The 23,032-nt window shown below is 34.1% G+C and overlaps 5 protein-coding genes across 5 annotated transcripts; 1 reads left to right on the forward strand and 4 right to left on the reverse strand.

Annotated features, from left to right (window-relative positions):
- Positions 1-7,115, reverse strand: LOC123710876 (facilitated trehalose transporter Tret1-like). The gene is made up of 3 exons (XM_045663154.1): positions 7,004-7,115; positions 2,208-2,343; positions 1-1,427 (listed from the first exon to the last, which is right to left on the reverse strand). Exons 1-3 carry the CDS (start codon positions 7,055-7,057, stop codon positions 100-102), a joined length of 1,518 nt encoding a protein of 505 aa, XP_045519110.1. The 5' UTR covers positions 7,058-7,115; the 3' UTR covers positions 1-99.
- Positions 7,116-9,879: 2,764 nt separating this feature from the next.
- Positions 9,880-12,012, reverse strand: LOC123710701 (heat shock protein 68-like). The gene has a single exon (XM_045662796.1). The coding sequence runs from the start codon at positions 11,868-11,870 to the stop codon at positions 9,984-9,986; it is 1,887 nt and encodes a 628-aa protein (XP_045518752.1). The 5' UTR covers positions 11,871-12,012; the 3' UTR covers positions 9,880-9,983.
- A 4,198-nt stretch (positions 12,013-16,210) lies between these two features.
- On the reverse strand, positions 16,211-18,714 carry LOC123710700 (heat shock protein 83). Its single transcript, XM_045662795.1, has one exon. The coding sequence runs from the start codon at positions 18,569-18,571 to the stop codon at positions 16,415-16,417; it is 2,157 nt and encodes a 718-aa protein (XP_045518751.1). The 5' UTR covers positions 18,572-18,714; the 3' UTR covers positions 16,211-16,414.
- A 2,014-nt stretch (positions 18,715-20,728) lies between these two features.
- On the forward strand, positions 20,729-21,503 carry LOC123711117 (protein lethal(2)essential for life-like). Its single transcript, XM_045663534.1, has one exon. The coding sequence runs from the start codon at positions 20,853-20,855 to the stop codon at positions 21,408-21,410; it is 558 nt and encodes a 185-aa protein (XP_045519490.1). The 5' UTR covers positions 20,729-20,852; the 3' UTR covers positions 21,411-21,503.
- LOC123711116 (phospholipid scramblase 1-like) lies at positions 21,483-22,435 on the reverse strand. The gene has a single exon (XM_045663533.1). The coding sequence runs from the start codon at positions 22,304-22,306 to the stop codon at positions 21,740-21,742; it is 567 nt and encodes a 188-aa protein (XP_045519489.1). The 5' UTR covers positions 22,307-22,435; the 3' UTR covers positions 21,483-21,739.
- Positions 22,436-23,032: the final 597 nt, after the last annotated feature.

The raw sequence follows: 23,032 nt of genomic DNA on the forward strand, positions 1-23,032 counted from the left end.
TAGAATAACAATATTTATTTGATAACATTGAGATTGACATAATGACATCCTTGTTGAACTTAATCGTAAAAAATCACAATCATTAATTTACATAATTGCTTAAAATAGAGTATGGGAACTGCACCTTCGCATTCCATTGTCATAAGAACCATTCAAAGGTTCAGCACACTTCCTATCTGCTGCCGAAATGCCTCTAAAACTATCTTCTATTTCCTGCAAAGTTCTGTCCTTTGTCTCAGGTAACATAAAGTATAAAACAGAGAGGCATACAACAACCATACCTGTGTACATGAGATACGTAATAGATAAACCAACTGCTGATGTTAAAACTGGAAAAGATTTAACAGCAACAAAGAAATTAAACGATAACGCCAGTACACTAATACCGCCGCCAAATGCACGATATTCCAAAGGAAATATTTCACCTGATATCGTAAACGGTATAGAAGATATACCTACAGTTAAAGAAAACATATATAAACCTATTAAAGCAATTGGGATCCATTGGCTTGTGTACGGTAATGAATTATTCTCTCTCGCATAAACGTAGTAACTCTTTCCTAAATATGAAAATATACATATAGCGGTACTACTAAACAGTAATGTTCGCCTCTTCATGGTTTTCATAAGAAATACAGCTCCTAGATTGCAGATTAATCTTTCTAAATCCAATACGACCATAAGGACTTTTGCGTTCGCATCAGGTCCGACTACTTGCCTTATTATATCTATAGCATAGGAACTTATCACGTTAATTCCAGCGAATTGGAACATAGTGTATAACACAAACATGATTATTATAGGCTTATAAAATTCAGGTTTTCTAAATGTCTGATTTACATAAATACAAAGTCTTCTCAAGCGTACACTGAATGACACGTCCTGCCCAAGAATACTCGATTTTCGTAACGATTTTTGAGCAGTTATCATGTTTTCAAACTCCGTTTCCTGGTCAGGTGTTCTGCCTCTCAACCAAAAGAAAATTTCTTCACCTTCTTGATATCTTCCTTTAGAAATTAACCAGGAGGGTGATTCAGGATTATAGATGATAAGTATCAAACTAGTGAAGGTAATAAATGAGCATATTAAACTGCTTTGTTGCCAGCTAAAAAACGCCCCCAAAGAATGAGAAAACAGAACTCCAATAGTCAATGATAGGGAGACGGATGTAAGGAAGGCACCTCGGTTTTTTGGGTCTGTCATTTCAGCTATTATGATTGACCCCAGAGGACCCAGCATTCCCATAGCTACTCCCTGAAGAAACCTGGCTAAAATAAGCCAGGTGACGCTCTCTGCCATGAGTAGACTAAACCAGCCGGCAAAGATTGGCAGGATTGTTAGTAAGTGAGATTTTTTTCGACCCAGGCCATCCATAAGAGGTGTAATGATGAAGTTTCCCATGATCAACGCGAATCCAACGATAGAAGCTGAAAGTAAATAACGATTAAGAATGACATTGATATAATCGGACAGACATACATTGATATATAAAAGCATTATCTTTACTGTTAAGATTACAGCTATCTGAAATATGTTTACAGATTATAAATGAGTTGGTCCAGGCTATTCTTTTGAGATTTTATATCACGTTTCATTGGAAACAGAAACTTGAAAGTTTAAGTAAAACGTTGCAGCCAGTTTCCCAAATATTTATTTTAAATTTATAAAATTTAAAAGTGACCAAAAATTGTTTATTATGTTCACAAATAGTAGAACATTTCATATTTATTTAACAAAATATATGTCAATAAAAGGCTCGTAATTTCTTGTGTAGTCTATACTAACATATATCTATTTATTTATTTGCTTAGAGTTCCTACAGCTACTTATTTTACAACTTCTAAACAATTAACAACAAACGGAATACATATTCAAAGATAAACATAAAACACACTTAACTTAACCTTCTTATATGAAAAAAAAATAACAAATTGTAAAATGTATTGAAAATTATGATATATTCAATATACAAGGATTTTCAAAGCCTAATTATGTCCAATAAAAGATAACAGAGATTTTTTATATATTTTTAAGCATTTTTTACGTAACGTTACGTTTCCTACGTCATATTTTTACCGAGGAAAGCTTTAGGCATAGAACATTGTGTTACCACTGAATTAATGTGGGTGACAGAGCACAGAAAACAGCTAGTGTAAAGGCGATATTCGATGCGGTTTATTTTAACATTAAGCTAAATAAGTATATACCTATCCATGACTCCTGACTAGCAGTCGCCTTTATTACTGAGTCAGGAAGGCGTAGAGCTGGTATGAGGATCGCTGGGAAGCCAATGACGCAGCCATGAGCGATGATGTTCAACGCCACGCTCGCGGTCAGGAAACACTAGAATCAAAAAAAAATTGAAGTATGCAGGTGCATATTATCCTGTTTAAAAATTATAATAATAATTTTTGACCAAATCATTGGAAATCCTTGATATCTTTTGTAATTACTGATCATGGTCGATGATCAAGATAATTGAAAGGTAAATGTTTATCTATACACTTAAATACCCCGAGATTACGGCATACTCTAAAGTACGTTAGTATCATCTTGAACTCTTATCCTTATTAAGAATACCAGTGGTTAACTACGACTTGTAGTTATGAAAAAAAGTCATAATGAAACGGCTGGAGACTAGTTTTGAAATAAGAAAATGTTATCTCTAGGATTCTAGGAATATAATATGTTTTGATAAACAGATTTAAATAATCTGCTTAGTAACACACAAATATAGAGTATCTACATATAAAAAGAATAGGAGACACAACTTGAACAAGAAGAGCTAAGATTACAAAAGAATGGAAGCAGCTGGAAGAGGCCTATGTGTCACAGGACACGCTTATCACCAGAACATTTGATGTATCAGATTAAGTTAGGTTATGTATCTTTAACAATACTGGGTGTCAGCAATAAAGTCTTAATAATAACCTACGTTCATATAATAAAATTAAAGAGTTTGGTCCCTGTGAGTGATTCGTTGAGATGGGAAAGCAAGAGCTCGGGGGTCACCGGTACTATATACCAAAACTTTAATCTTAAATTAGCGCCTGTCAGTGGCGTAACTATACCATCTAGGGCCCGTGGCAATTTTTCCTGCAACCCTATTGTTACGCCACTGTATCTCAAGTGGATAAAGTTAATATCTCAATTTAATAAAGTTTATATCTCAATCTAATAAAGTTTATATCTCAATTTAATAGGTTTATTGCTCAAATGAATAAAGTTTACATCTCAATTTAATAAAGTTTATATCTCAAGTTAATAAAGTTTATATCTCAATTAATAAAGTTTATATATCAAGTTAATAAAGTTTATATCTCAACAGTGGCAAGTTAATAAAGTTTATATCTGTGGCCCGTGGCAATTTCTTTTGATGGGGCCCTATAAGTAAAAATCGTCACGTTGTACTCAGTTTAATTCAATAAACTTCGAGATATTCAGCGTACTCAATTACGCGTTGTATATGTCCCACCAATGCCACAATAATAACTCCTCTCTTGGGCGAGAGGGAATGGTTTGTAGTCCCAACGCTAGCCATAATAATATATCATAATATATCAATGCATTAATCATCTATTCGCTAGTTTTTCGGTGAAGGAAACGTGAGGAAATCTGCGTACATTTACAATAAAACAAAAATAACAATTCTTTGAGCTCCCGGCCTCTTGGGCAGGGGCCCTCTTGGGTCGGAGGCCCGAGGCATTTTGCCAGCCCTGCCACCCTATTGGTACGCCACTGGCGCCTGTGCACATGAACCCCACGGCAGAAGAGTCTCTACTCCAAAGGGAATAAAATCAAAATTAGAGGAAATATTCTAATATTTTAGCCGTTTATTATTGCGCCTGCTCTGCTGCCGCGCCAGTTTTTGTTTACATAAGTCTTAATTACCCAAGAACTATTCTGAAGTATGTTTGGTATATTATCTCTTTAGTAATTGATAAATGCAAAACGTGTGACCTTCGTAAAGTATAAAAAGATCAATTTCGCGTAACAAAATTCCAAATGCGTCATAGATTAATTGATAACAATTATGTGTGCATATCTTTTGAAATCGCCTAGCAACACTGTTAGTTTTTGTATCATACTAGAAATAAAATGTGGCATTGGGGTTGTCGATTATCGAACAACATATTAAAATAAAATACTATACATAATCATACTTCAATTTAAAGATTGCTTCCGGGGTAGATGTATTGACCCGATGTCAAATAGGACCTTCAAATACCTCTATATATCGATTTAAAACTGCAATTTTTTTTCTTCACTAGGTTTTAGAGGTAATTTCAGATATACATTAAAAATAGCTGTTATTTCGATTTTGATATGCTTCGAGTTTTTATTTGGTTTAGTTTATACTCGTAGCTTCTGTTCAAGGCAGATAAGTTGTCTAGAATCGTGCGTTTTTTAAAGTAAAAAAAGACATTTCTTGAATGAAGTACAAACCCTAAATTTGGAGGGAAAGCCCCCAAGTTGGCGCATCAACAACCTAAATTCAAGAGATCAAGCAAATTAATTCTAAATCGCGTTAAAAGCACGTATAAAAAATTAAAATTCTCATTAAGAAACGTTGACTAAACTTTTTTCTTGCATAACGATACTTTGTATTTAATATAGTATCATATGTCATACTTATAAAGCTATTGCCCCTAATACATCTTAATTCTTAAAATTAAATTGGAGAATTTAGATTCAATAAATAATTACAAATTAAACGAACAATTCAAATCATAATATGCTGATACTAAACGGTTTTACAAAATACGAAACAAGCGATCAATGTATATACAAATGGCGCTACAACCTTTTAAGGCTTGGCCTCAGATTTATGTATCTGTTCCGTGATCATTTCTGACACAAGTAGGTGATCGACCTTCTGAGTCGGACACACAACGTCGACGTTATTGCGTCTCGCGTCTCACGATCTTTTCCTTTACCGTACAAGTTTTAAATGGGCACATAGAAAGTCCATTGGGTCACAGCCGGGGATCGAACCTATGTCTCCAGACGACTCTTAAGGCATTAGTGCACAGCTCAATGTATGTAAAGAAATTAAAAGCGGACAGCTAATATGCCTACAAAAGTAGATTCTGAAATTCAAAACTAAATTCCGCAAATGTTCGCTACTGGTTTACATACTTATCAATATACTACCATGTAATAAACAATATCAAACTGTTAATTTTTTTATAGATTAAAAAAATCCATACATTTCACACAGTTTTTCAATTCTATTTTTGTCTTAGTTCATTTCATGGATCATTCATTTTCGAAAAGAGGACTTAGTCGTCTAACAATTCATGGTTATTAATAATTATAATTTATTAATTAATGTACGCAAGAATAGCGTACAAAAATGTTATGGTAGTACAATGTAAAGTTCGCATATTCTGCCACACATTGCGTGGATGTTATCTCCTAATCACATTATTAAAATTTATTATTACGTCAAATTAATATTTCACGCAAATAATCATTAATAGAACTATATGTATATAGCGGTAAATTTTCTTAAATAAGTTGTTCAATCATTAAATTTCTTACATAATGTATTGGAAATAAATAGTACTTTTGAAGCATTATACGGGGTTTTTGTGTTATCACTGTGATATGAGGGCGTCACATCATAAATTATTCAATAGTTTTTATAGTTAGGTTTCCCTCCTGAAAGTAATGATTTTTATGGTATATGAAATCTTTAATATATTAATTTAAATGTCTTCCGACCTACAAGACCTAGTTTGGTGATTAAAAAAAACAAATTTAAACAACTGAAATGTCTGCTCTGTGGTTACATCCAGTGGTGTAGCTAGGTAAGGGTTAGGTGGGGCCGTGCCCCGGGGCCCTCAAGCTCGGGGGACCCTCGAATCCATACCAGAAATCTCGATCGAACTGAACTTTTGGAACTTTCGCTACCTAATCGGCCACAATCTAATATCTTTACCTGCCCTGCAGTGCATGTATGTGCCATGGCTGTACATTTTGATCACTTGTAAGCGTGACGATTTCCTAAATCGTTGTTGTTACACCCCGAGAGCATAGCCAGACGTAGGCACTCTCTTTGACTGTTAAAATTACATAGTATTGTCTTTGGTTAACATAGCTTTTACAAATTTTTAAGTAATATAATTATAAGTTTATAATAATACAAATAGCTTTAATCCGGTTAAAGATTTTTTTTCTTTCAATGTTAAAATTACATTAATTCGGTACATAGCAATTAGCACTTCATTATTTAGCTCATATCCTATTGTAATACGCGAGTGGTTAATATAGAGTAAACCAAAAATCCTCTAGACCCAGGAACCGAACAGTGCACAAAAAAGGGCTTAAGTAGCTTAGCATTTTTAGAGTATTCGTATATTTCATATTTTTATTTAATAAAATCTAATCAGTTTACATAGCAGGGCCCTTGGCTATTTAGCTACGTCACAGGTTACATCGTTTTATTCTCATCTTAGATAAACCAAATACTGAAAGTACTATATGTATATAGTAGTATGTGGCTTAGGGTATAATATCATTTTTCCTGCCATTAAATGTTAAATAAAGGGGTAGAAATTAGCCAAAACTTACATTTTGCGTAATCAGCTCGGAAACAACGATTTATGAAAAATTAGTTAAATTAGTAAACCTTACAGTAATCCTGATTACCAAAACTTCACCACAAACAAATATACATTTCGCGTACTTCACTCTGACCCAACAACGGGGTGCTTTAAATAATAAAGGATTATTTTTGCACTATTTTAACCACTCGCGTACAACTATAAAATATGCATAATAATGAAATATTAATTGCTATGAAACGTATGAATGTAATGTAACCGTTGAAAAGTCTGGTCTGGCTATACTCTCGTGGCGACGATATAGGAAGTATCCACGCTTATAAAACTAAAAAAGCCTGACCGTACAAAACGTACATTGGCTCGTAAAAAATGTATTTAATAAATCCTAATTCCAATATTAAATTTCTTAAACGTTATAAATAATTAAAACATACCTGTCTTACAAATGGTTTATAACCATTTTCATTGTTCGCTTTATCCGTATTCATTTTTTAACATTATTAATTTAACTACACACATGCGTCTGCCTTCGAAAAGGCCACTTTAATCGTTATTATCTTTTAAGTGTATGATTTTATGATTAGATTGAGCATGTTTGTGTTGTTAATCTACATATAAAACTGCTCTAAGTCGTCCGCTATTTCTGAAACAAACGATTTCATAGCGTTTTTTTCAGATGTCGATTTCATGGTGTTTAGTTGAGTGAATGATATTAAAAAGTTACTTTAATGTAATGTCATATAATTGTTATTCTATAGTTTTGTATAGAACTTAAAATCTATAAAATAACTTCCTTGGATACAGCGCATGAGCGCTACAACCCTGGGGCATCACAATATATGCAATATATACATTCGGATTTTTCTACTAAACAGTAGTAACCACGTTTACTTTTGATATATTTTTATAAGTTTGTTAAGTACTAGAAGAATCTACTCGGTTTCACAATAAATTATTCTTACACGACTGACATTTTTTTTTCTTCATTTTATTTGGAAAAAAACGGAGCGAGCCCCCACTTCTTTGTTGCCGCAAGGCCTACATAGCTCTAAATACAGCCCAGCATTTCGGTTATAATAAAAATACATTTAAAATTTCAATACAGGTAAACCAATTTTTGAACCAAAAAGCAGAACATAATAATTTAAATTATAATAATATAAATTTATTTAACATCCCAGAAGCATGCTGTATGTAAAACCAAGTCTGTCATCCGCCAACAGTTACCAATTACCCGTATTATTTGAATATAATTAAAAATAAAAATATTAATACATTTCTTATATAATTTGGTATTATTTACAATATAAAATAATAAGATAGTATCCGTTTAAAATATTACCTAAGTTTAGACCAAACAACATTATATGTTTCATTGTTTCACAACGGGTATATAAATTAATAATTATATGTACGGAATTTAATCCCATCCTCAAGAAAACGATTTGACGTATAGCAAAAACAACCTAGCTCTATGATAATCAAATATGCGCGGTAAAAATCAAATTTCGAAAAGCGCTCAGCGCTCTGTGCCGTGTGTCATAGTTTAAATTTAATATTAAATGACGTTGCCAACCTCATGTGACAGGATTTAGTATTGTGCAAGAATTATACAAATATTTATATATTGGACCAAGCTTTATCATTGCGGAAATAATTTATTGAATAATGGAAATGACTTTATAATTTTTTTACTTAAACTACATATTAATTACCAATATCGAAGTCGATTAATAAGTAGCTGTCATCGTTAAAAAACTTTTAGAAAATGATTCATTACATATCAAGGCGATGATTTGTGTCAACAGTGTTGAGTTGGCCTTGTGGCTTCAGGGTACCACTTTCACCAGGTGGTAGGTTCGATCCCTGACTGTCCACCAATGGACTTTCTTTTTATTTACGCATTTAATATTCGCACGAACGGTGCGCAAACCGCAAAGGCAAAATAACGAGGCGGTAAGGTGTATACGCGGATCAACTATTTGCTAATTGACAAATGATCATAAAAAGATACAGAAATCTTAGGCCCAGACCTAAAAATGTTGTAGCGCCACTGATTTTATTTGATTTGTGTGAAGAAACCGTTATGTCATGCCTTTATATCAACAGTAAATGTTACAAATTTAAAATATATGTTATTAATATATTTAATATATATGAGGCAAACAAAACCGAAAGAGCGGGTCTCGCGAGGAATTGCGCCCCGGCTCGCCCATGAATATTGTAAATAAAAATATTACCGATGCAGCCCGGGCGTATTTCGCGACGCCTGCCATTCGCGAACTAGTAGAATTAATTAAATGTTTATTGTTTTTATTTTTGAAAAAAATGTGGTATAAAAAGTCCCTGGACAATATGGCAGGGGAGTAGAGGGTTTATTTATTTAAAAAAAATATATGTCAATTATAGTAAACGTAAATGTTACAAATAACAAAAATAGTACACTTTCAATTATAGATTTGTGGATTAGCTATAAGATATCCGGTTACCAATGTATTTTTGTTTTGATCAGCCCACTACCGAATATATCATATGAGTAATGTTGATTCTGATAAATTCGCGAAGAATTCGAATGAGACAAACCATCAACCAAACCAACCTAGGATAGGTTGGTTTTTACAGACGGAATTTGAAAAATTATGCTGATTATTGTTTGTGTGTAATTCATGTTACGCGGTAAGATCAAAGATGTAACATCATAAATAATATATGCAAAGATTTATTTCGCGTTTTAATTTTCGCAGTCATTTAATTGAACAATAAATGTTTTGGCATCGCACCATCTCGCGGCCATTGGATAATATAAATAATTAGATAATAATATTTATTTTAACCAAACTTATTTTCAAAACTAAAGCAAATAATAAAAAATAAAAATATTATGTTAGCCATATTTCGTTATAAAAATACTATTTTAAATTTTGTCATTTTACTTCTGAAAGCTCCACCTAGTGACCAATAGCTTAATTACTTGCGCGGGAAAATATAAAACATTAAAATATGATGAACTAAATGTTGTATAGGTGTAATTTGACAACTTCGATTTGAGTAAGATATTAGATAGTCCTTGTTGTAAGATTTCCTTTTTGAAGTTTAGTATCTGTAAAATTAGTAATGATTACAACACTCGATAATTAGCGTATCACTACGATTGATACAATCGCCATAGGGAAATATATTGTTAAAAAAAATGTTAAATATACATAGCAAACCTATTTTCTTTCAATCAAATTTCCTTTCCCTAAATAAGATTATAGAATTAAGAATTACCTTATTAGTAGAGCCCAAATAAAAATTATAACGCAACTCATATAAATTATAATCTTGTTTATTAAAACAAATGTGCTTACACTGCAGTTAAATAAATTAATCAGTCTTAATAAAAAATATTACTCTTAGTTCTTAACACTAGGTTTAATCCACTTCCTCTACGGTGGGTCCATTTGACTGGCCTCCAGAGGGGGCTGCACCACCAGCACCATGCAGCTTACTCATAATGGGTGAGCAAACTCTCTGGAGCTCCTTCAACTTATGCTCGTATTCTTCCTTCTCAGCCAAAGTGTTGTTGTCTAACCACTTTATCGCTTCGTCGCATTGTGATCGTGCAGAATCTTTGTCTTGGTCCGGCAACTTCGCTCCGGCATCATCTAGCGCCTGTCGCACGCTGAAGACATATGACTCTAGTTGGTTCCGAGCGGCCACCCTCTGCCTCTGTTTTTCATCCTCTTCCTTGTATCGCTCCGCCTCTGCCAGCATTCTGTCAATCTCAGCCTGTGACAAACGTCCCTTGTCATTCTTTATCACGATATTTTTACTACGGCCAGTACTGTTTTCTTTTGCCGAGACATTGAGAATACCGTTGGCGTCCATGTCGAATGTGACGTCGATTTTAGGCACGCCCCGCGGAGCAGGTGGTATGCCTGTCAGATCGAAAGTACCAAGGAGATTGTTGTCTTTTGTCATTGCTCGTTCACCTTCATATACTTGGATAGTTACTGCAGGCTGGTTGTCAGAATAGGTGGTGAATGTTTGAGATTGCTTGCACGGGATCTTACAGTTACGTTCGATTATCTTGGTCATGACTCCTCCAGCAGTTTCTATGCCAAGCGACAGCGGCGCTACATCTACCAATAACACATCCTGGATCTTAGAGTGCGTTTCGCCGCTTAAAATAGCTGCCTGGACCGCCGCTCCATATGCCACAGCCTCATCGGGGTTGATGGAAAGGTTAAGTTTCTTACCACAGAAGAAGTTTTGTAGCAGAGATTGTATCTTAGGAATACGAGTAGACCCACCTACGAGAACCACGTCATGTACTTGGCTCTTATCCATCTTAGCATCTTTCAATGCTTTTTCCACTGGTTCGAGGGTGCCCCGGAATAGATCAGCGTTTAATTCTTCGAACCGCGCCCGAGATACGCGAGTGTAGAAATCGGTTCCTTCGTATAGCGCGTCGATTTCGACCGTGGCCTCGGTGCTAGATGATAAAGTGCGCTTGGCCCGCTCTGCAGCGGTGCGGAGGCGTCGCAATGCGCGTGGGTTCGTGCGCAAATCTTTTTTGTATTTTCGCTGGAACTCCTCCGCTAGGTGGTTAACGAGCCTGTTGTCAAAGTCTTCACCTCCAAGGTGTGTGTCTCCGGCCGTGGCCTTCACTTCAAAAAGCGAGCCCTCGTCGATAGTCAAAATGGAAACGTCAAATGTGCCGCCACCAAGATCGAAAATAAGGACATTGCGTTCGCCCTTTAGATTTTTGTCTAGGCCATATGCCAGAGCAGCGGCGGTGGGCTCGTTTATGATACGTAAAACATTTATTCCAGCAATGACCCCAGCATCCTTGGTCGCCTGACGCTGTGAATCATTGAAATAAGCGGGAACTGTGACGACGGCATCTCGTACTGATGATCCAAGGTAGGCCTCAGCTGTTTCCTTCATTTTCACCAAAACCATGCTGCTGACTTCTTCTGGGGCAAATCGTTTTGTTTCGCCCTTGAATTCAACCTGGATCTTTGGTTTACTACAGTCATTGATAACTTTAAAGGGCCAATGTTTCATATCCTGTTGAATTTTTGGATCGTCGAATTTACGGCCGATCAGCCTTTTCGCATCGAATACTGTGTTGCTAGGGTTCAAAGCTACTTGGTTCTTAGCTGCATCACCGATGAGACGCTCCGTGTCCGTAAATGCGACGTACGATGGTGTTGTTCGGTTGCCCTGGTCATTTGCGATGATCTCCACATTTCCATGTTGCCAAACACCAACGCAAGAGTAGGTTGTACCAAGATCAATTCCAATAGCTGGCATTGTGTCTTCTGATAAACAATATTACTGAATAGAAAATACTTTAACAAACTTCACGGAAAAATATTCGCAAGTTATTTATTCGCGTCGGTTCTCACCGAATCTCACTTGTTCACTCTCTCGTATTTCGAATTATTCTGACTTCCCGCGCGCTGCTCCAGCTTATATATGAAAACAAATCGCCGTCCAGAACGCTCTACAACATTCTAGAAACACCAATCATATAAGAGGATTCTTCGAACATTCTAGAATATAGCAGATCGACCAATCACAGGCCAGTACGTATTGAGGGTAAAAGAATAGGGATACCACATCCAGAGAATTTGCCGATTTATAAGAAACTTTGAGCCAAACATTTTATTACATAAAACGTCACATTTTTAAAAAAATGATTATCTATACATATACCAATAGCGCTACAACCTTTTAAATCTGGCTCTCAGATTTTTATATCTGTTATCTCTGCAAGTAGATGATCAACCTTCTGTGCCTGACACACACCGTCGATTTCTTTGAGTCTAAGGCATGCCGGTTTCCTCGCGATGATTCTTTCACCGTACGAGCGAGTGTTAAATAGGTACATAGACATAAAGTCTATTGATACATAGTCTGGAATCGAACCTATGACCCCAGGGATAAACGTCGCACGCTGAATCTACTAGGCCAACACTGCTCTGACCATAATAGTACTTTAAATACTTATCAATATATTATGATTTGCATTTGTATATTGTAAATTATTATATTTAGTCTTAGTGTTTCCGAAACACTTAATATGAAAAGCATGATGGAAATGATTATTTATTTTCTTACGGTCCACTAGTATTAAACAGTAAAGATTAAGGAAATTACAAAAATCGGAATGGCAACACTTACAGTCAATGCACACATTTAAAATTTAATAGAGATAGCATAACGCGCTGTCAGAGTTGTGAGACTGAGACAGAAAGACCTGTTTGTATACAATACAAAACTATGAATGCGTCCATGGAAATGAAATAAATGTCTGTGTGCATGGTAACATAAACAAATAAGGGAACTGTTGCCGCAGTAAGATTTTATTAGAATATTCTAGAAATCTCGATACTGTTCTTGCTATTGTAAAAAAAGGCATCAGATTGTTTTGTACAATAATAAGAAAAAAATAACGATTTTTCTTGGTTTTGCGTATTATTTTTATTATTAGGTTTGACGTAGGAAGTTATTTTGGAAGCAGTTTATTTTAGTGACCAATGATGATTCTATGACTAATTCAGAATTTATGGGACTTAAAATTATTTATACACTAGCGGTTCGTCCGTTATGATTTTTGTTGAATTAATAATTATATCTATCTAACATCATCACATCTATATATTGATTATAATGTTATTAAGTAAATCGGACTTTATATTTTAAAAAAATTGTAATTTTTAAATTAAATGTAATTATGTATATTAATTTAATCGACATAAAATATATCATATTTATATACATAAGTTCTTATATTCCTGTAGATATTTGTAACTTTACAAATGGATAAACATTACTAACGACTTTATTTTTGTCAAGTCAAGTATAGTCAAGAGTTCTGGCAGATCACTCTAGTTCCAGTTGTGGTACATACACATATAATTAACATATACTCAACTCGCTATCGTATTCATTTCAAGACTTTATTTTGTACACTAGTAGTAGCCATCTACTTAGTTCAAAAAAATATAATTAAATTTATTATAAACAAAATAGACAGACTAAGAGAAACTGTTAACCATGACACGGTATTGGCTGCTTAACATGCATATGTTTCATCTATTATTAGATATGGAATTATAGTTTGGGGAAATTCAGTACAAGTAAATAGATACCCTATTTACTTGTACTGGATTTCCCCAAACTCAAAGAACTTAAGGCTCAAAAGAAATGTATTAGAGCAATTTGTGGAGCAAAATGTATTCATATTTGCGTACCTTTATTTAAGAGGCTCAACATTTTATCTCTTCCCTGTATTTATATTTTAGAGATGTCCTTATTCGTGCACAGAAACATACATACTTTTAAGTCGAAGTAAGAAGTAGACATGGGGAAAAATTGGATGTGCCAAAAATTAATCTGGAACTGTTTAGAAAAAACCACATTTTGTATGGCTATTAAGGTTTACAATAATTTACCAAAATAATTAAAAGATCTTCCGACTAGTCTTTAAAAATGGCCTTGTTGTATTATGGAAAAAATGTATTAGTCAATAAAACACTGTAGTTGATATACATTTAATAACATTTGATATAATATGTACGATACAAATAATATAAGAATTGACCAATTTTAATATGACTAATAATGTAAAATGTTAAACTCATTTAAAGACAAATTTGCGCGCCATTGTATGGCGATATGCGAAATTACTATTGTTTTTACCTTTTTGTACTATATTCTTGGAATAAATTATTATTATTATAAACTGTTTAATCTCATAAACTAGAAAAGTGTAACAATACTTCCAAAAGGTTTTATTTAATGGTGATCAAGTACTCAAGGCCCTACTTACAAAAGTTATTTTAATATTTTTTCTGTATATTATCATAAAATAATAAAATATCACCACCTCTCTTTGTTAAAAATGTATATAGGTATTCCGCTTTTGTGCAAAATAAAGTTCTAGAAAATTCGATTCTCGACGACTCACGGTTGCATGATTAGCTGCGCGCTTGCGCCGTGAACTTTAGCGGTGCATCGACAAACACGTAGAACGTTCCAGAAAGTGAAAACATATAACATTCTAGACATGGGCGTAGGTACGAAGCGACGTCAATGATGAATGCTTAGCGTATACATAGTAACTTTTGCGACGATAGTATTGAAACATTGATTTATCTTTGTTCCGTTTTTTTTTCGAATAAAAAGAAAATTACCATAAGAAATGCTACCTAATGATTTTCAGAAGTAGGATAATTAACGAGTAAAATAATCAAAACATTTAGCGAATAAAAGTTTTATTGTTTGCTATACCGTAACCAAAAATATTTATTGCAAAAAGTATTTAATACCTAGTAGTAGTAGATACTTAATAAAGCATGAAAATACAGCTCTAGTCTAGGCTCCGAATACGATTTTGTCCGATTCGGCTTTGAGACCCTTGTCTGTGGGATCCTAGCACTAAGGTAATAGGCAAAAAGGTTAGTCGACATCATAGGAGACCGAAGGGCTGGCAGCTACCTCGGACAAAGACTAATTCTTTGCTATTGAAAGGGGATACGCTGCCAGTGTCTTCGAAGCCTTGCCTAAAGGGACTCCTTACAATAATATATTTTAGTTATTATATTTTTAGGTTAGGTAATTTTTTTGTTATATTAATTTATGTTAGCAGTATTATGTTATTTTAATATTTTTGTACATTATTAAATTTTTTACATATTATACATAACTTTAAAGTATCTTTATATAATGTCCAGTTTTAACATATAAAGATAACGTATCTTTATATATTATATACATGTATGTACATATATTAATTCTCGCAATACTTTTTACTTAGCTAATTCCCTAAATCAATATTTAATCAATATCCAATAATAGTGATTATGTAAACTAAAGTTTTAAATGCATACCACAATATTTATTACATTACAAACAATAAACAAATCCATCGCGTTATTGATAGATATAGACCTTAGGCACATTGTTTTGTAATAGGTGTTTGTCATTTTAGATGTTATCATTGAATAGACGTTCTGTAAGAATCCTTTCCAATAAAATATAGTAGTTACTCCTGGTTAGTATAGGTATGCTCTATTTTTCTTTGTAAATATAATAGTTTAAAAACAAGTTGTGACCTAGTTTTCACTACTTGCTGCAGATACAAGGTTTCGCGCGTTGTTAACCGGCATATAATATGATGAATAAATTTCTTGACAGGCGTAATTTTTTGTTCAAGTTCGTTCAAAATTAACACACCTACATCTAGGTGGAAACTTCAGATAACTAGAATCACTAGACATAGTAGATTCATAGGTTTTACTAGTGTAACATTATAAACAATCGTATATTGAATGACTGATTGCTTCCTATATCCTTTTATATACCACACCTTTAACATGTAATTTTGGGTTATCTTTATCTATGTCAACCTAGGTTAAATTGAATCACGTCAGAATCTTTGTTTATTTTAAGTTAATAAAGTGTTTTTCTAGGAGCCTGTCAACTGTTCAGTTGTATATTCTGATCAGAATATATTAGATTAACAAAATATATTATTGAAGAGGCTCAATAATGCAATTAATTGAAAAATTAACAAAAGTTGCTTATTTTATTAATGTCTTGAAGGAATAATGGAGAATATAGTGTTTTATAAATAAAAGAAAATATAATTGATAAGGTTGTTTTATTTAGGTAGGATTTCTTTAAAGTAGCTTACATTCTAAACAATTGGAAATGTAACTTGCTAACAAATACACAAAATGTTTCAGTTGAGAAATGAAGTATTAATTTAATACTTTCAATGGAATTTGAACTAAATCAGTCTTTGGCTGTACATCAGCAGACAAGCAGAAACATAAGTTTAGGCAGCTTTAATCTACTTCTTCCATGCGGGATGCATCGTCAGCTTCTCCCTCTAGTGGTGGAACGTCTCCAACGCTTGCCTCCTCAATCTGAACGGGCTCATCCTCATCAATGCCAAGACCAAGCTTGATCATACGGTAGATTCTTGAAGCATGTACTTGGGGCTCATCAAGAGTGAAACCAGATGACAGAAGTGCAGTCTCGTACAAAAGGATGACCAGATCTTTGACAGCTTTGTCATTTTTGTCAGCATCAGCCTTCTGCCTTAATGTCTCTACAATAGAGTGGTCAGGGTTAATTTCAAGATGCTTCTTAGCAGCCATGTAGCCCATTGTTGATGTGTCACGGAGAGCCTGAGCCTTCATGATACGTTCCATGTTAGCTGACCAACCATATTGGGCAGTTACAATACAGCAAGGTGACTCGACCAGCCTGTTTGATACAACAACTTTCTCAACTTTGTTGTCAAGAATGTTCTTCATAACCTTGCATAGACCCTCGAACTTAACTTTGTCTTCCTCACGTTTCTTCTTTTCTTCCTCATCTTCGGGAAGTTCTAGACCTTCCTTTGTGACAGACACTAGAGTCATTCCATCATATTCCCTCATTTGCTGTACTACATACTCATCAATAGGTTCAGTCATGTAAACCACTTCATAGCCACGTTTCTTAACCCTTTCAACAAATGACGAGTTAGCCACTTGATCTCTGTTCTCACCAGTGATATAGTAGATGTGTTTTTGGTTCTCCTTCATGCGAGAAACATATTCCTTAAGAGAGCAGGACTCATCACCAGAAGCTGATGTGTGGTACCTCAACAAATCGGCTAATTTGTTACGGTTCTGTGTATCCTCATGGATACCCAATTTAAGATTCTTGCTGAATTGTTCATAGTATTTCTTGTAGTTTTCTTTGTCTTCAGCCAATTCTTCGAAAAGCTCCAGGCATTTCTTTACTAAGTTCTTCCTAATTACTTTGAGGATTTTGTTTTGTTGTAACATTTCACGGGAAATGTTAAGTGGCAGATCTTCACTGTCAACTACACCCCTGACGAAGTTCAGGTATTCTGGGATTAAGTCTTCACAGTTGTCCATGATAAAAACTCTACGAACATACAGCTTGATGTTGTTCTTGCGTTTCTTGTTTTCAAAGAGGTCAAATGGAGCTCTGCGAGGGATAAACAAAAGAGCACGGAATTCAAGTTGACCCTCAACTGAGAAATGTTTGACTGCAAGGTGGTCTTCCCAATCATTTGTGAGAGATTTGTAGAAGTCTCCATACTCTTCTTGAGTGATGTCATCAGCATTTCGTGTCCAGATGGGTTTTGTCTTGTTCAACTCTTCATCTTCACTGTATTTTTCTGTGATAGTCTTCTTTTTCTTCTTCTTGTCTTTGTTGTCCTCATCCTCATCCTCTCCTACATCTTCAATCTTGGGCTTGTCATCCTCTTTTTCATCTTCCTTCTTTTCCTCTTCAGCTTCGTCATCGGACAATTCCTTTTCACGTTCTTTCTCAACGACCAGTTTGATAGGGTAGCCAATAAATTGAGAATGTTTCTTAACAATTTCTTTAATTTTTTGCTCTTCAATGAATTCAGCCAAATCCTCTTTAATGTGAAGAACGATCTTAGTTCCACGGCCAAGGGATTCGCCGGGGTCTGAGCGGACAGTGAATGAGCCGCCCGCTGACGATTCCCACATGTATTGTTCGTCGTCGTTGTGTTTGGAATGTACAGTGACTCGGTCGGCTACCAAGTAGCAGGAGTAGAATCCCACACCAAACTGACCAATCATGCTTATGTCAGCGCCGGCTTGTAAGGCCTCCATAAAGGCTTTTGTGCCGGACTTAGCAATGGTACCCAAGTTGTTGACTAGATCCGCCTTGGTCATGCCGATACCAGTGTCGATGATAGTCAAAGTGCCTTCGCTCTTGTTTGGCACAATTTTGATGTATAGCTCCTTGCCGCTATCCAACTTTGATGGATCAGTGAGGGATTCATACCTGATTTTGTCCAAAGCGTCAGAAGAGTTTGATATTAACTCACGAAGGAAAATTTCTTTGTTGGAGTAGAATGTGTTGATGATCAGCGACATAAGCTGGGCGATCTCCGCCTGGAAAGCGAAGGTCTCAACCTCCGCTGGCTGTGTCTCCATATCTTCAGGCATTTTGATATTTAATTATTTAAATGAATACTACTAAAACTCTCAGATGAAGGCGCGGTTTCAAAAACACGTGGTTAATTATCGCAGCGAATATCACTCGTACTATCACTTCGCTTGTATTTTACAAATGACGCCGGCTGGTCGAGGAAACTCGTTTTTATACATGGTGTACGTAAGCGACATCTGTTAGCAGATAGAAATTTATAAATTTTAAGCGTCTTATTCCAGTTGTTCTCAACCTTTTTTGTGTATAATAACAATGACGAAAGAGACAGGATTTGTTATTTCATATTAATTATTATATGTGTGGTTTAGTATTTAATATTTCACAAGGAATCTCAAACGATTATGTTTCTCAGTATAAATTGTATACTTATATTATATAATATAAACGATCCCATAAACATTCTCAAATGTGAGAATGCATTCTTATTAATTAACATCAATCACATATTTTATTACTACGTTATATACTGTCATTAGTATAGCGCGGTATCACAACAACACTAGGTATGAGGGTAAAGAACAACTTAAAAACAACATCATTTATTGTTTAATTGAAAAATTACAGTTTTTGTATAAATCTTATAGAATAATATTATACAAATTGATGAATCGTTTCGATTCGTTAAACCCTAAAAAGGTTTATGACCCATGCAATAACATTTGCTATGCGCTATCCGTCCATAGATGGCGCCCCAAGAATAAAGCCTAAGATGTATAGAACATTCGGGAAAATTCGAGAATATTCCATGAACTAAATTGCAAAATCGTCAATATCAACAACAATAGTATTACAATATGTTCAAAAGAGGTATTTTAAGTAATAATATATATCTTATTCATTTACGAATCATATTCATTCATAACTCATAATTTTTTCTCCTATTTTAAGTAATGATCTAGAACATTCGTACTGTTTCCGGTATATTGTACCACTTTTTTCCACCAGGAGTGCTAGCTACGTCCGGACCAAACATGTTTAGTCAAAGTGGCGCTAAAATATTCTAGATAATTCTTCGATGATTATTGATTTTTATGATTTCATGCGCTTTATCTTCGAATTTAGGTTCATCATCACACTTACTAACTACTTAATTGTTAATTTTAATACGCACTTTGTAAGTTACCTCATTTTTTATGAAACTGTCGTTTCCATACTTTTGATCACGATTTAAATGTAAAAATCCTTTTTAAATTCAAAGTTTGATTGAGTTACCTACCTAGGTAATTAAACATATTTCCCTCGTGTATGATAAAATGTTATTTAAACCTTACCGAATATATACATTCCTTATATCTATTTATTCACCAATTAGATACCTAACAATTATTTGATTTATATACCTCTTACTCATAATATATTACCTAGATATTATTAGCACCTAAGTACTGGTATTAGGTAGAAAAGGTTATTCCTGGATGTTAAAAATATAGGTTATTGAAAGTATAATGTTAGAGCAAGGCTGATGCAATATAGTATTTTTTTGTGTATTGTAAAATGTACCTACCTTGTTATACATTAATATAGTGAAAATAAAACATATTTTTTTATTTAAAATGGTTACTTTGAACTTATGTATATTCCATTAATCACATCAGAACTTGTAAATAGGCTCAATTATCAATTGTATGGAATCTGGTAGTAGTAGTAGTTGCATTTCAACCCAGAAAATAAAAATAGTAAATGTTTAATTGTTTTTGCTGACAAGTAGTAGATTTGCGTAATTTATATAAATAAACAACAAAGAATACAATATAGATAGGTACCTAGGTTAATTTTGAGGTTATTTTTGGTGAGGATTGTTCAATTGTTGCATGTAATGAGAGGTTACGTTAGATGGTGATTAGGTTCTGTGTAACTTATCACAAATTATTAAGAAAAACGCTAATGATGTATATTTTACATTATTTTTAATAATGCGGCTAGGTCACCGGGTCACCGGTCAGTATTTATTCAGAAGTCGGTTAAAAATGAGAAAATACTTTAAAGCGCCACCTCTTAACGAGTAGAACAAGTATTATTTTACGCAGTGATAGTTAACCTAATAATATTACTTGAAGCCGCTAGATGATAGTAAGTTCGATTCAAAATAACTAGTACTTTCTCGAATATTTCAGAACATCGAGAACGTTAACAATTTACTATATAAGCCGCAGCGTACTCGCTCATTCAACTTATTGATCAAGTATAGTTCGTGCGTGAAGAAGAAAACGCGAGTAACAATTTATAAATTAGTCAAATTTCAATAATTGCGAAAGAGTTGTGGTTATTATAATTAAGATGGCGTTAATACCATACTTATTGGATTATGAAGTTAGACCTAGACGACTTCAGGATCAGTTGTTTGGACTAGATTTGGCAGAGAACTTAATCTCAGACATCATGGAGCGTCCCATGCGTCATTATCTACGACCCTGGAGGAACCTAACAGCATTGCACCGCGATGTTGGATCTACAATCAAATCTGATAAAGACAAATTTCAAGTTAATTTGGACGTACAGCATTTTTTGCCTGATGAAATATCTGTGAAGACCGCTGACAACTACATCATTATTGAAGGAAAACATGAAGAAAAGGAAGATAAACATGGCTATATTTCACGTCAATTTAAACGAAGATACGCGTTACCCGAAGGTTGTAATCCTGGGATGGTACAGTCCAGGTTATCCTCCGACGGAGTGCTGACAGTCACAGCCCCAAAAAAAAGTAGTGAAAAAGATGAACGAACCATTCCAATAACTCATACCGGTCCGGTTCGAAGGAAAATTGGTGGCGATGATGAAGTCCAGAACGGTCTTGAAGAGGTAAAATCTCCACAGAAGAAAAAGAAGCGCTAATGTAACTTTAATTATTATCAATAAGTAATTATTCAATTCTTAAGACTGATTTTTTAATTTAATAAACGAAAAAAAAGTAAAACATGTTTTATTGCTCTTTTAAACGATCCGACAAATTTAAATCACAATAGATTGTTATATTAAATATGATATTAGAGGAATGAATTCGATATTGCAAAATGTTTAATCCTATACGAATTTAAGTCATGGCGCAGCTGATACATTCATGTTAATTATTTTCAAGGTTATCTAGCCTCGTAGTAAATGGGAGCGGATTCTTTTTTTCTCACCCCATACTCAGAAAAACCAGTTCAATATTCTTTAATAAACTAGTAGCCGATGAGAAAGCACGCTCCCAGCAAAATAGATTTAAGTTCGACATCCAATTCAAACGGGAAAACTACACTGACGCCATTTTTAATGCTGTGTAAACAATTTCTTGGCGCTACTTCACCAATCCGTTCACCCTCTGAGAATATGTCACGGGCGCAACAAAACACGCCCCTCGGTTTAATCTTTAATACATCTCCTCTGTAGTTTTTAATAAAAACTCTTAGACATTTAGAATGCACTGAGCCTACGAATCTACCAGGTGGCGTCCATACTAATAGCTTGTTAAAGCAAAACGTTCGTCTTTGCAAATGTATGACTTCGTTTCCATAGCTATTGAATATTTTAATTTCTTTTTTGGTTTCCTTCCTTTGAACAGCGAGAAAAACTTTTTGACCTTGTCCATTGTATATTGTGTAGCCAATAATATCGTTGCCGAACAAATTGTGTAACGAGTCGCGTTTTTTGGCTACGATTAATTTGTTTAAAGGACATAAGTATGCTAAACCAGGATATTTTGTTTCAATTTGCGGGCAGGGCATCCATTGGTCTTCTTGTGTTTTCATTTAGTGATTCTAAAGAGATGTTTTGAATCATTTCGATTATTTAATCATTATGATATTTTTTAGTTGTTTTCTTATTTTACATTTTTATTTTATTTTTGTGAAAAGATTTATTATTGTGTCTAAATTGATATTGCCATCATAGATTACATTCCTGCCTAAGTAAATGATGTATGGCATATATACTTTTTCAAAGATTTTAATTAGTATTTATCAAATTTATGAAGATATAATGCCGTTTAAAAAGTTAAGCAAATATTTTTATTTATTTGGAATAATGTGTGTTATTAAAATTATAAAACGTTTAAAATATGAAATATAGTTTAAACCATCTGCCATCTAGTGGGCATCTGTATACTATAACTGGATATTTACAGTTTAACTGTCTTTATTCAAGTATAGTAGTGTATAGTATTTCCGCTAGATGGCGCTGTATTAAACGGTTTTAATCATCGTTTTTAGTTTTAATGACCATTAAAGTCAAGTTGACAAAATTTATGACAACTAATCGACTTTTCGCGTCCTATAAAGAACTGTAGTTGATGTAATTTTTATTATTATGATTATAACGTCGGGAAAAATTTTAAATTATGTAAAATAATTATAAGTTTATAATAATACATAGCTTCAATCCGGTAAAAAAGTGTTTTCTTTATTATGATTATATTATATCCATGTTATGTGAAGATGTACATAATGGTTGGAGCTCCTAACTATGATCTTGTAAAA

This window comes from Pieris brassicae, chromosome 6 (genome assembly GCF_905147105.1).
Source record: "Pieris brassicae chromosome 6, ilPieBrab1.1, whole genome shotgun sequence".
Classification (NCBI taxonomy): domain Eukaryota; kingdom Metazoa; phylum Arthropoda; class Insecta; order Lepidoptera; family Pieridae; genus Pieris; species Pieris brassicae.

Bases quoted from the DNA above. Each gene is read 5' to 3' on its own strand.
- LOC123710876 (XM_045663154.1), bottom strand. From the start codon at position 7,057: ATGAATACGGATAAAGCGAACAATGAAAATGGTTATAAACCATTTGTA. The intron at 2,344-7,003 runs GTATGTTTTAAT...TTTTGATTCTAG, and splicing joins ATAAACCATTTGTAAGACAG to TGTTTCCTGACCGCGAGCGT. The intron at 1,428-2,207 runs GTATATACTTAT...ATTTACTTTCAG, and splicing joins TAGTCAGGAGTCATGGATAG to CTTCTATCGTTGGATTCGCG.
- LOC123710701 (XM_045662796.1), bottom strand. From the start codon at position 11,870: ATGCCAGCTATTGGAATTGATCTTGGTACAACCTACTCTTGCGTTGGT.
- LOC123710700 (XM_045662795.1), bottom strand. From the start codon at position 18,571: ATGCCTGAAGATATGGAGACACAGCCAGCGGAGGTTGAGACCTTCGCT.
- LOC123711117 (XM_045663534.1), top strand. From the start codon at position 20,853: ATGGCGTTAATACCATACTTATTGGATTATGAAGTTAGACCTAGACGA.
- LOC123711116 (XM_045663533.1), bottom strand. From the start codon at position 22,306: ATGAAAACACAAGAAGACCAATGGATGCCCTGCCCGCAAATTGAAACA.